Here is a 13,954-nt window from a genome sequence, read left to right as displayed (position 1 = left end):
CGATATGGTAACAACGTCAAGAGTAATATTATGATGCCATTCCATTTCGAAACTGTTGATATTTCATTATTGCTGTTATGATCCTAATGTGACATAAGAAGATATGGCACATGAAATATTTAAACCCTTTACAATTGAAACATTTTCATACCATGTAGAATATTATGATTCCAATGTAGGAAAATGGGCACATCAAATTTGAACTCTTTGCAATCGAGACATTTTTATACCACATGCGGAATGGGGATATTAATCATTCATTTATTACCATTCGTTTACGATATTCGTTACGATATTAGTGAATAAATAGTAATTTATTACTATTTATTCATTAATTTATTACTATTAATTTATTATTAATTAATTACTATTGAGTTGTAACAAATTTATTATGCGATTTATTATTATATATGTTTATTAACTTTAGCAATACAGCCAGAAAGTGGACTTGGTTTACAATCAATCCTTAATCTCTCATACTTGCATTCAATCCACGCATACACAAATATCCAAAATCCTATTATAAATTATACCATTATATCTTATTGCACTATCTCCTAGCCTCACAGCCTATCTCACAGCCTATTGACATTCTATATCTATCTTCTTTTTCTTTCGCATTCCTTTCCCTAACAACTTTCAACAATACCTCCGCTTTGGTGGTGTCCAATTTATCATTCCAAAGTTTTTCCAACCTTTCTTTACTATCCTTTCCTAATACTGTAAACCATTCCTTTGTCTTAACTTATGCGATTTATTATTCAGTATATAGTAAGGCATTCCGTTTTAAAGCACGCTAATATTTCGTGCTATCGATGCGAGATAGGCGTAATCGCAATTGAAATTCTTATGTATCGAGCGTGCGAGGAGCGCGCCGTATCAACTATAACGGCGTTCGCCAAGTTAATTGCACGGGGACGAGATTTCAGGGTGCCTCCTGACAGTCCTGACGGCGGTCGGAAGGGTGGCGCAGGCGCGAGTTCCTTCGAGAGGCAAACCGACGTGGTTCGGCGGCGATTTACCGGGAGGAAAGACCGAAGTTTCCTCAGTGGTTCCGCGCGCGCCGAGTACTCACGATCGCCGCGAGCTTCCGCAGGATGTGCCCGCGCGAAACTTCGGCAGATCCCTCGACAAGTTGTCGCGCAACGATAGCGAACGACGTGACGAGATCGCTCGATGTATCAACGTGATTAATTACAGCGCTAAATTAACAGAAATTCCACAAAGCGAGCACCGTTCGCTTAATCGGTTTCGTGATTCCATTCACACGGGTATCGAGAGTAATTTATTTGTAATTATTGCCCTCGACACTAAATATCGCTTTGGACTTCACTGTAATTCCGTTAGGCATTAGTTGGATATTAATTTGCGGACGATTAATCGACGATGAATTATGAAACGGGCCTCGTAGATCGAGCGTGCTCGATATTCCCGTTCAGAAGTTTCACAGCCCGGTACGCGATTTAAATAGAGAATGCTTTTTTTTCTACCGATGCATTTTGACAGTTAAATACTTTCAGATTTCGAGTCGAACGAATTCTGTGACTTTCGTCGCACAGCTCGAAATGAATTTATGTCTCGAAATTTTCAAGGACTGATTCAGAGAAAAAAATTAATATTCAACAAATAAAAAAGGGGCATTGAGCCATTTAATATTAATAATATTATTAATATTTAACTTTCACGAGAGAGAAAACGTTTATTTATTTCATTAAATTTACTTAATTAAGGAAAAAAAGTCAGCTTGTAGAAAAATATATATTTTACTTTTCGTAAAACGTGTTTCTTGCAGAGTGTATAAAACGTTGCGTGCGGATCTTTCCTCTCGAGTCAGGCTCTCGAAGAGGATGCCTATTCATTAATCGTAAACGCGAAGACTTTCCTCGCCTGACTTTTTCGCGTATGCAAACCGGTGGAACGAGATGCTCACCGGCGTGCAACGGGAAAGCCGTTGAACGCGAGCATTCGCGGCAGCCCCGCGATGTTTCGGGAACGATGATAAAGACCCCGAAGTAGCGAGACTCCGCGGCTGTTTAGCGGCGAGCATTTCCGGGACCCGGCGAGCACCCGATCGATACCTTTATCGGGATCGCCGCCGAGGCCGGTCTAAGAGGTGTTGAGAGTGTGTCGGAGAGGGAAAAAAAACATGCAGCTACTTTCCAGCTTCATGGATCGGCACACGAAGCGAGGAGCCTCCTTGAAAAAAGGTACGTCGCGTCGCGGATGAGCGCGCCGGCTCCGATGCCACGTGACGTTTAATTAGCTTTAATCAATCCGACGCCGGGAGACGAGAACACGTGCGCGAAAATTTCACGCGGGATTTCTCACGCGGTGAAGAGACGAGCCGCGAGATTCGAGCGGCCGAGACGGACGTCGCACCCGAATTCAAGAAGTTCTCATCCGATTCCTTCGAAGAGGTCACGGAGGACGGGCGACTCCGAATTTTACCTCAGCGATAGATAAACGTATCGGTAATTTACTAAACGCGCGCAAGGATAGATCCATGCATGAATTCATCCGTACACGCTTGGTTAACTCCTCGCTCCTGGTAAACACGAAGGGATTAACTTCTGAATCATGCGGGATGCGCTATAATTAATGAAATATATTGTGTCGTATGTGGAAGTAATATGAAGTAATATATGAGGTTATTTATCAGGATTTTTTTTTAATTGGCGCAGCAGCTTATTCCATTCTCTCGCGACTTAACTCTCGACGTGATGCCTCTTTCGCAGGTGATCCGCATCGCGCAGCATCGAGCGGTAAAATGCCACTTACGGTCAGTTTCCGTCAGCGACGTGACGACGTCGTCCGCGCTGTACAAGTCAACGGCGAGTAAAACGCTTCGTACGAGATCGTGGAGCGTTTCTCACGTGCGCCGCACACGAAACTATGTAGAACGCAACGATGGAATATTAAGGCGAAGTGGGGGGTGGGCGCATGTGATCTAATAACTTATTTGATCGATACCCTCGGAAATGCCTTCGCGTAGCGTCAGCGCGGAGCCGTTCACGGCTCACGCGATGTGGGATGCTACGTGACCAGTTTTGTACGGTACGACGATCATCGGGAGCAACGAAATTGCTTTTCGTCGAGAGACCCATCTCGGTAAACCACGTGGTTGTCTTGGCGAGGCACCTGATTTCCGCGTCTTCGAAACACCCGAAGGCGTCACGGACTGAATATGCGAAATGCGTTAGGTCACCGATTAACGCGTAAGAAAATTCATAACTTTGAGTTCCTCTATACGTGCGCTTCAATTTCTAAATATAAGTTTTACACGACGCGCGGGACTTATGTTTAGTTTATCGATTTTTATTCGTCAACCGTGGTGGCGCCGCTCCGCTTTTTCTTCCCGCGACACGCGCCGCAACGATTAACACGTAGCGCAACGCTATAATACCGCATTCGAAATGCGAAGCGTGATTCGCCAAATTCAATCTGCGGAAGTAATTACTCTCTTGGCACAGCCGTACGCGACGTCGACCGCGTGAAAGGTTGCAAACGCTAATTCCACCCCACATGCGCCTCCATAATGTCAAGGTCGCATCCTGAATTATCGCCCTCATCCTCGAGCTTGATTCGCCATGGAATCAGTGTGTTACAACTATGTAATACCCTGCGACTGGCTAACTTTGATGTCGCGTAAATAACTTTATCGATTAGAATTTCGATAAGAGTCGGTTTTTAAATAGGCAAAAAAAACAACAAGAGCACTTTTTCTAAGCGAGATCTGATCGAAGTTCCTTTTTATAACGAATCAGGCCAATATGAGCCTGTAAGCGCGGATGTTCGCGCGATATCGCAGTGATTTTAATTATCTTTCAATCGAAGCTATTCTCGACCTCTAATCGAATACTTTTCAACCAATGACCAAACGCGAACATTGTTGTTTTTGTAATTGAGCAAAGTATTAACCAACTTTCCGGTCTAGCATGTTTCAAAGATATATTCAGAATTTTATCAAACGTTCCATAAATACAAGGTGTACTTATGAAGTCAGTCAATATAGAGACACGAGTCAAAGTGCCAAGTAGAAACGATCATTAACCGAGACAGTTAGCTTAACAAATGGCTGGGAGATATCCGTGGGATATGTCACGCGAGTGTATCGGAGTGCATTCCTCCGCAGTAATAACTCTTATTCGTGACATTTGTCCTCGCTCTTTTACCGGCGCGCTGATTGATATGCACTGCAATACAGAGAGTTGCAAATTTATTATAGACTGCAGACTCGCGTTTCTCGCTTGAATCAAATAAAGCTCGATTAACTCTTAGGCAATACATGATTTAAAAGAAAGGCAACAAGAAGAAGGATAACAAAAAAAAAAATGTAAAAAATCTATGCTTTGCTATAATAATAAAATATAAAAAGCAAAAATTTTATAAAGCAGTAAGATTCTAATTATTCCCTTTTTAATTGAAAATTTTACTAAGCTTGTTTTAAATCACATAAATAATATCGAAAGTTTAACAAATTTATGGCAATATTAATGCTTTAGCAATCAAAAATTAAAAAAAAAATTTGATTTAATATTGTATTTAAAAAAGAAATAATTGATTTATTATTATAATTATTAGATAATTATAATAATTAATCTAAATTGATCTAAAATATATATAGGTAAATTACATATATATATATATATATATATTTTAGATCAATTATTTAGAGATTAATTATTATTATATATATATTATTTTATATATTATTTTCCATAATATATATATATATATATATTATGGAAACGCATATTCGATATATAATTACATAATCACTCACGCAACATCTTATCTCTTTTATACTATACGTATATAATAATTGTCCAAGTTATATTTAGTTGTGTATGAGAATTTAAATAATAAAAGAGAAGTGTGTTGTACTCCACAATTTAAAAGGACTGCTTGAAATATAATTTCATACTTGCAATTATATTTAAAACTCCTTATAAAAGATAAATTATATTTCAAGACTATTGAAGAGTCTAGCAAATATTGAATATCCGTGCTCAAAGAATCCTTCCATTTAAATAATCAAAATCCTTTAATTAGAAATTATTAGTAGAAATTTAAACATTACTAGAAATTGAAGACTCGCATTCTCCCCATGTATGTCACGCTAAATGTGGTCGTTTAATTCTCACTTTATCTCGACTGCATCCTCTAAACTGAGTTTAAATCCTCCCTAGATATTACACATCATATATATCTTTATAACATTATGTACATATATGTATATCCTCTTCTTCAGGAAAGCACGAATCCATCGGAGGCGGGAGTCCTTTTGGTAGTTGGCCGTATTCAACGGGGGGTCCGATCAGACCCCTTTGCAGTAACGTTGGCGGCGGCGGTGCGGCGGGGGGCACCAACATGACACCCGACGACCCCGCGCCCGACGAAGAATTCGCCCTCGCCGTCGCGCAAAAAGCACAGGTACGGCTGTTTATCATCGGCTTTTTGCTCGGTCGAGCCGAATAATAAATTCTTGATAGCGCAACAACCGAGAGTACACGTGTGCCGTACTCTCATATGTCGAGTCATTACACGCCGATCAGGAAATAAGCCACTTTTTCATAGACTTCACACTTCTTCTTCTTGTAAGTCGTTCACTTCAATTCATTAGCGTGTAAATGGGGCACTGAAGAAAAAGATTTATTTTCCTGATTTTCAATTCGTTAAAAAGTTACGCTAGGTATAATTGTTTAATTAGCGAAGAGAAACACCATGGAGATCAAATTAGGCTACTGGGCTGAAGATGATTGAAAGATCGAATTATAGACCCACGTTACATAGAATATGCAAAGTGATCATGAAATATTGAAATCCGATGAAGAGCTCGTCGATGAAAATTGGAGCACGCGCTTCTCGCGCTCCGAAGCTACAATAGTGTTATTAAATCGTGCGAAGTATACACCGGGTACGTAGTGAGACAAGCTCAAATACCTATTTCTCGCGTGAAACGCTTCTCGAGAGTGCGAGCACGTATATACGTGTATAGCTTCAATGCGCTCCGTGTCCGCGTGTCCCCGTGTGCGTGACGGGGTTATTTTTCCAAAGGAGCCCACGCGAGTTGAATCGTCAATTCCGTAAAAGCGGCTGGGCACAATGCTCCGTGAAGAAGAGAAGAGCCGTGACGATCTGGCGACGGGTGTTCGCGATGCACGCCTCGTGCGCATCGTTGAACGTTCAGTGACGTTGCCGGCCGCGTTGTGGCTATTGTTGTCGAACTCAACGATTTTTTACGTTCGCCTCTGCGGTTTTAAGCCTCGAAGTCGACCTATTTAAGCTTCGACTGGCTACGTGGGAACGTTTAAAACAGCACGAAGACGTGCATTCAGCTTTGATCTCGATTATGATTCAATTTTGAATGATTTACCGATTTATCTAATTTGGGTTTTCAATTTAGTGGAGCATCTGTAATGGAAATTAAAATGATTTGAAATTGATGATATTGCAGAGCATGGAGCAAAACAGGTTTCACAAACAGAATTAGCCAAAGCGATACGTATGGACGAAGTTATTTTGTATTTTTGATGAGTAAAATATACGATTAATTAGGGAAATTTATGTAAAAATTGTAATTGTAGAGTAATTTAAAGTGTATCTCTACCTATCAAATTAGCAGTAATTTGTTAACTTTGTAGTTTCATTGCTTGTTTTTCGTGTCGATCAAATTGAATTTTAAGGAGAAGAAACTTCTTCTACAGACCGTGTCTGAAACTGTTTAAATATTCTTTGCATGCTACATAATAAAAACTGTGCGGTATTATATAGAGTTATATATATCCCGAGATTGTTGGTTTTAATTTACATAAACTTTTAATAACACTTTTTATTAGGCAATCAAGATCCAGTTCTGAACATAAATGGCTTTTTCTCTAATTTGATTGCATATCGGTCCTGTTCCACTTATTATTGTTAATAAGTACATTTTACTTCAAAGCTCATTTTTTTTTCAAAAAATTTTGCTCGTATATGTCGAAATAAAATTCCAAAAGAGCAAAATTTGTTTAAGCGAACGATCGATCTTTATTTATTTAAATGTAGCCTAAAAATTAAAAATAATATTGCAGCATAAAATTTGCAGCTTGGAAGATATTACTTGCGCTTAGGTATTTTAGTTAAAAAAAAAAATCGATTTCATATTAGGCAAAGGATGAATAATTAAAGTCAAAGCACCTCGTGTACGAGTACTGACTTATTATTCGACGTCTAAATTTATGAATGCAGAACTGAAATTATTATCTGCGTGGGAAGTCACTGAAGTAATGCTTTCCGGCATGTGGAACTCGTGGGATTTCTCGAGCGATCTTTATCTCGCACTCTTGTCTTAGCTACACTGCCAAGAGTAATTAGCACTCCGCTTAAAAGGCAAAGTCCTTCGAGATCAATTTCGCACACGTGCTGTATTCGAAAGAAGCCGGTCGTTTGAAAAACTCTTTTCAGATTTAAAGATTCACCAGATCGTATAGTACTCATTTCACTACAATCTAATTAACACGAAAAAAAGTTCTTACAAAGCGCATTTTTTAAAGACAAGATATATAATTTATAAAATTTTGATATATTTTGAATTGTTTTTCGCAGAATGACACGGAATTTTCTTTAATTAAAATCTACGTAAATGCGACAAGCTATGACGCAAGACTGAACTATTTCGCCGATAAATAACATTTGCTTTGTTGCAATCTCTGTAAACAAAGAAAATGTAGCTCTTGAAACGCGAAGTTCCATTAAAGCTCGTTCGGGGACCAGCGTCCATATACGACTTCACTACGCTTCTCTTACCATTGGACAACTTTCCAATTAATGAAACGTTCTTGATGGAACGGGTCGAATTACTATTGCGTAAGGTTGCGCGTAGCGAACGAGTACGCGCGCACCTTTCGACCTCGAGACGAGAACGGGAGGTGCGTGGAGACCGTGGAGACCTCATCTCTCTCGCATTAATATCGCTCTACTTAATTTTAAGAACGGCGCGCACTTTACTTCGCAGACGCAGAATGAACTGCCCGAGAAAAATCTTGCCCTCTTGAATCTTGCTTCAAAGTTTGTACGTGACGAATTAAAAGTTCTGACTCTTTAATTGCTTAACGGACTATTAAAAAATTATTAGAGCATATTCGAAAGATTTTATTTTTCAGACTACCTTAAAGTGAACAGTTTCTTAACGAAAATATCTCTTTTTTTGGATATTCGGTACGTCTTTTCGCGCAGCAATTTGAATATTCAGCAGCAACTTGCATCGTCTCCTGCTATTTTTATCTGAAGAGAGATATGTATAAAATTCCATATAAGATTGTAAAACTTTCTTGCGCTTATAATTTATTATTTAACCACCGGGGTTAATGACGTTTTTCGATGACGTCAGAGAGACTTCTTCGGCGTTGCACGCGACGTCGCGTGTGAGCACGTGGGGATCATGTCCTACATCCTAGCAAGACGAAGGTACGACTTCTTGGACGACTTGGTGTCGCGTGACGTCGCTTTCATTTCGCGGGCCCGGGGACGAAAAGATTTTCCGAGAATATTCTGAAATTGCGATATGTACGGTCGTACGATCTTATACCGTCCCTCGCGGGGTAAATTGCTGTTAATGATACGCTGCGAGTGAACGTACGAGCGGACTGTCATTGCGGGGTTGTTTTGTATCGCTAATATTCCTTTATGCTTCTTTACGTCGGGCACGGCAAGGTTGCGCATAATGCACCGGGCACACACCATCTGCCTGGTATTCAGTTTCACGTACAATAAATTTTGAGAAATAAGAAGTGAGGAAATCGTATTTTTAAAATCGCACGGATTATCGCGTAACTGTAATAATAAAGTAAAAATAACTGAGAAAGTTAAGGAAGGAAAAAACTTCGTTAATATTTGAAAATATACCGAGAAATGATTATGATGAAAGATTGATTATTTTATTCAAATTTATATTTATTTTTAGGATATAGTTCTTCTCTCGTTTTGGTTCTGATATTTTTAAATTTTGTCAGTCTTTTAATTTTAAATATATTCTCTACAATATGAAATTACAAAGAAAATTAATTTGATTAAGATCATTAAAAAAAAGGGAAACCTGACAATATTAAATTAAAATATAGAAGAGAGTTAATATAATTAAAAAATATAGAGTAATATACTTCAAGCTAGGTAGAGTTTAATTGAAGATATTTTTCAGTTAATTAAATACGAGATATTAGTGGCGGTATAATAAATGAGAGTGGATGGTTCTCCGTAGCATTCTAATTAAATCTTAAATCAAATGTTTCCGTCTTACGTAATCTACCAAGAACGAATTACCTTATAAACACAGATAGATGACGTAATCTACATTGACCTGGCAGTTTTTAACCCTATTCGCTCCAACCATGCCTTTCGTGTCCCACGAATTTCTAACAGTCGTTTGTTCCGAAAAACAAATGATCGTGGGAGAATCCCCTCCACGCCGGAAAAAAGTTATTGTGGCAGGAAACCTCAGGTAAAAATGTCAAAGTCCTAGCTCATTTACTCTCGAAACGGGGAACAATCAAAATCTCGGTGGGGCATGAAAGTGCATGGTTGGAGGATTACGTCAGTGTTGTGTGAAAGGTAAATGAGCATTTTTTTCGATAAAAATGTATTTTTGTGTATAATTTAACCGTATTTAAAATATTTTTATCGTTAAAAAAGAAATTTAACATTCCACAGAGGTCTATTATGGCTCAGAGGCAGGTGGAAGAGGTGGGGAGGAGCTACGATTATATAAAAAAAATTAATTTTTTTACATAAAAATTATCTGTCACACTTCAAATTCGCCTTTTCTTATTCAGAAATTCTTTTTTTAGCATTCTTTAAGTCCTTAAAGTCCTTCTGTACCATTTAAAAATTACCAAATTTGCGGCGACGAAATTAAGTATTCCTATTTAATTAATAATTATCTCATATTTTTTTTCTCATTTGCACTACTTTTAGCTTTAATTTGCGTTTTGGTTCATTAAGCTTCGTCAATTTGTTCGTGAGTTATGATTTTTTAAGTAAAACGAGTCGTAACGTGTGTTTGTCAACATATAATTGTTGTAAAAAAATATTTAAATAAATGATTTTCAAATGTTCTTTACATTGATTTTTAGTCGAAGGTACAAAGATATTATAATAATTTTTGGGGAATTTTTCAAAGCTATTAACATTATAAAAAACACGTGGGACTCGAAAATGTTGGAGGATTATTGGGGCGAAAAAAACGTTGGAGTGAATAGGGTTAATATTGATGTTAATGCGGTACTCCGAGCGCATTATGCGGCTCGATTACCGCCGGATTGAGTCGCACGTGTGACGCGAGGATGTAAGATACGAGGAGCCCTCGAATTTATTTGATACATGCAAATGCATGCGCATGAAACCCACCGGATGAAATATCCCTTTGCAGAGAGATGCAGAGGCAATCCGCACCGCACTGTATTTCGGAGTGGTACTCGCGATCACCTGGATGATAGGAGCGGCGGGTCTGTCCCTGGCGTGGCTGGTTCTGATCCTGGCACTGGCAGCGACCGTCGTTAAGGCGAGGTACTCCCGGCTCCTTCAGATGGAATTGCACCACGAGCTGGCCAGGTTACGCAGAAGACGGGCCCTGTACAAAGACGAGACCGCCGAGTGGCTCAGTCTGTTGATCAACAAGTGGCAAGTACCGTTTGCAGCAGTTATCGATGAAGCTAATCGCGGGAGAGAAAGAAGAGTGCGCCGTGTGCCACCTGGTACACGCCAATGCGGTCGTTACATTAATTAAGTGGAGATTTTGAAGAAAATCTTTTTGCTCTTTGTTTATTTATCGCGGCGTTTTATCGCGATTTGCTTGCGAAAACGAAAAAGTCGATTATTACAAGGTAACTTTATATTATGTCGATAATCGCTTTTGTTAACGAGTACAGATTTTTCTTAACAACAGCGAAATTGTCGTACAAGATTGACGGCAACCGCGTACAACGCGTTGACAATTAATAAAAATCTAATAGAAAGGAGAACGTCTGCGTCTGGAGAAGTTTATGTATCGTCTAACGTAGCGATTACGTCCATTATTACTGTATATCTCGTGACCCGGGAGCCTCATTCTTCCGTATAGCTGTGATTCGCGGTAATAACGCTATTGTAATGTCAGCGCGGTATATAATACGTATACCGCGATTGTCCTCGCATCGAACGGGTGAATGAACTCCTCGTTCGGGAACGAGTACTACATACGCATTTGTAAATATACCGCATTCCTGACGCACGTGGTATAGATGTGGCCTTTCACGTTTCTGCTGCCCGTCCCGCGCGGATAAAATCCTTGCGGCTTGCCCCGTTGCCGCTGTCGACACGCGTCGAACCGAACGAGTCGAATCGACCGCGTTTAAATAAATCGCAAAATGCCATCAGGTCGTAAAGTTTGTGGTGAGCTCGCGGGATCTCAAAATAGTGTTGTTTTTTTAACAGATATGGAAAAAAATAGATAGTGTGCAATTAAACCTTTCTTGGAATTAAAACTAATCAAAACGTGGATCTCTCTCTGTTTATTGTATGGAATTAAAAACAACAGAAAATGTGTGTAAAAATTCTAGAATTAATTTCTAGTTGAAAAAATACGCGATTTAATTTCGAAAAGATTTATTAGATTAAGAAAAGAAAGTACGATCGCATCGACGCGTCCAAGGGATTTTCTTCACACACGCGATCTTTTCCTCGTTTATTGTCAACGGCTAAAAACGGCCGGTGCGGCAAGCGGCAATAGGCGCGTGGAAAGAGTGCTACTTATTTGGATAGTTGATAGACCTGTTCGAGCATTCCTGAACAGCCCCGGCCGCGGGTTTCTCACCGGCCAGCGGGAACATCTACATGCGGGGAAAAAGCGGTGAATTCAGCGCGACGCGCTACACACACACCGTACGCATTATAAAGAAAACGACGACGCAATCGCGCATGGCGCTTATTTGATCATATGCGAATGCAAGAAAACTACGATGACTTCGAAAAAATTTCTATGGAAAGGAACACTTTTAAAAAAATTCCGTGGTCTCTAAAAAGACCGGATAATAACTTGCGGGCAGACTCTAGTTCCAAGCACGATATTTTAATACCAATATGAAAGCAGTTTCTATTTATTTAAATTCTTCTCTCGGAAGAGACAGTGATATAAAAATTAAAGGTGCAATTAATAATTTTTTTGTAAAATTATGAGAAGTAGTATTTAATTGAAATAATAAATAATAGAAAACTTACTGATAATAGCAGAAGAAATAGTTTTAGAAATTTAATCCACTCATAAAATGTGTCGTGTAAGAGAAATATTTAACGAGAGAATTCTACACGATGAAACACCTGGAAGTGCCGGAATGATGGGACAGACAAGATGTTATCCAAGTACCCTAAAAAATGACAAGCGCGTGGGCAATCTGTTAATCTACTTGTCTGTCCTTTAATCTATTCACGAAACCCGCGTGGGTCGTCGAGTATTATGCGAATCGACTCGTTTATCGATGACGAAAATGAGATGTCGTTAACGATAAACTCTGAAAATAACTCGTCCGTTATGGCACCGAAACGTCTGTACGCGTTTTTCACGCTCGAAAGAGCGCTTCATCTGACATTAGATCTGGCCATTCATTTAATTAAACTGAATGTTTAATGAATTGTATCTCATATCACATTCCTCCTCGAGATATCTATCCGTAGAGATTTTCATGTAGATTTAAGACTGTCTGTGTCCGTGATAAAACGAAAACTAGTACTTGAATTAAAACCTTCCGATAAAACGCAGATTAATATTAGAGCTCTCGATTACGTATCGAATGTTATTTCTTCAGGTGGAGATTTAGCGCTGCCAGTATATTTTCCTTGGCGAAGGAACGATTGGAACCTCTTCTCAATGAAGCCAAACCCGGCATACTAGGTAAAAACACCCTTCGTATAAATACACGTTTCGCTCGCGACGAGAGAGAGAGAGAGAGAGAGAGAGAGAGAGAGAGAGAGAGAGAGAGACAGAGAGAGAGAGAGAGACAGAGAGAGAGAGAGATTGATTGATTGATTGATTGATTGAAGTTTATTAGCCTTCTCGGCTATTTTTTACATAAAATATCCTTAAATTAATTCCTCTACATGAGGTACAATATATTCTCTTAACCTACGTTTAAATGGTACAATTCTTTCGCATTGCTTAATTTCTAACGGTAGGGCGTTGTACATATTCAAACCTTCATAAAATAAACTTTTCTGTGCGCTTTTCGTCCTGCGATATTGAATTCTAATATTCTCAGCTTGTCTCGTTCGTCGTCCACTCACATCTCCTATACTATTTCTATCCTATTACTTAAGTGTTTTGGCATTATGCCTTTTACTATCTTAAAGATAAAAATACATACATTGTACATTAGCCTCTGTCTTACATTCATAAACTTAAGGGTTTGCAGCATCAAATCTACCTTTGTATATCGCGAGCACTGCAGTATGACTCTCATGGCACGGTTTTGTGCCACTTGCAGTCGATTCAGTTGCGTTTCACCCATGCCTACTAACATCGTTGCGCAATATTCAAAGTGAGGCGTTATGATAGACTTATACACAGTACATCGAGTGTACGCCGATATATCATTTCCTATTCTATTCAGAAAACTCACTTTTTTCCCTATTTTCTTTAACATATAATCACAGTGACTCTCCCAACGGAGTTTACTATCGATCATTACACCCAGATGTTTCGTTATCTCGACACGCTCAATTATAGTTCCATTCAAACTTTTTACTATTATGTCTGTTTTTATTTCTTTCCTTATACTTCTAACTATCATATATTTGGTCTTATCTGCATTCATTTTTAACATATTCACATTCATCCATTCTTCAAGTATACCGAGTACCATATTTAGTTTTATTTCTATTTCCTCACAACTTTCTCCTGTTAACAATTAAAGTAATTTAAATCGACCGTGACTGGCAATATATAACG

The 13,954-nt window shown here is 38.9% G+C and overlaps 1 protein-coding gene across 9 annotated transcripts in view; it reads left to right on the top strand.

Annotated features, from left to right (window-relative positions):
- Nucleotides 1-13,954, top strand: part of LOC112466650 (tricalbin-1-like) — a 32,287-nt gene that overhangs the window by 7,810 nt on the left and 10,523 nt on the right. For 2 of the 9 annotated variants that reach the window (XM_025034866.1, XM_025034874.1), the window contains exons 1-5: nucleotides 1,064-1,454; nucleotides 1,793-2,207; nucleotides 5,252-5,433; nucleotides 10,406-10,656; nucleotides 12,816-12,901. In XM_025034866.1, coding sequence (XP_024890634.1) covers nucleotides 2,147-2,207; nucleotides 5,252-5,433; nucleotides 10,406-10,656; nucleotides 12,816-12,901 — 580 coding nt within the window. In that variant the 5' untranslated portion in view covers nucleotides 1,064-1,454; nucleotides 1,793-2,146. Of the gene's footprint in view, nucleotides 1-1,063; nucleotides 1,455-1,792; nucleotides 2,208-3,089; nucleotides 3,216-5,251; nucleotides 5,434-10,405; nucleotides 10,657-12,815; nucleotides 12,902-13,954 lie in introns of those variants that run through there. The other 7 variants (XM_025034872.1, XM_025034873.1, XM_025034867.1 and 4 more) reach the window with 6 other exon arrangements.

Source organism: Temnothorax curvispinosus, unplaced genomic scaffold, assembly GCF_003070985.1.
Source record: "Temnothorax curvispinosus isolate PA1 unplaced genomic scaffold, ASM307098v1 QBEX01016430.1, whole genome shotgun sequence".
In the NCBI taxonomy this organism is placed as follows: domain Eukaryota; kingdom Metazoa; phylum Arthropoda; class Insecta; order Hymenoptera; family Formicidae; genus Temnothorax; species Temnothorax curvispinosus.
This window is presented reverse-complemented; position numbering and strand designations above follow the sequence as displayed.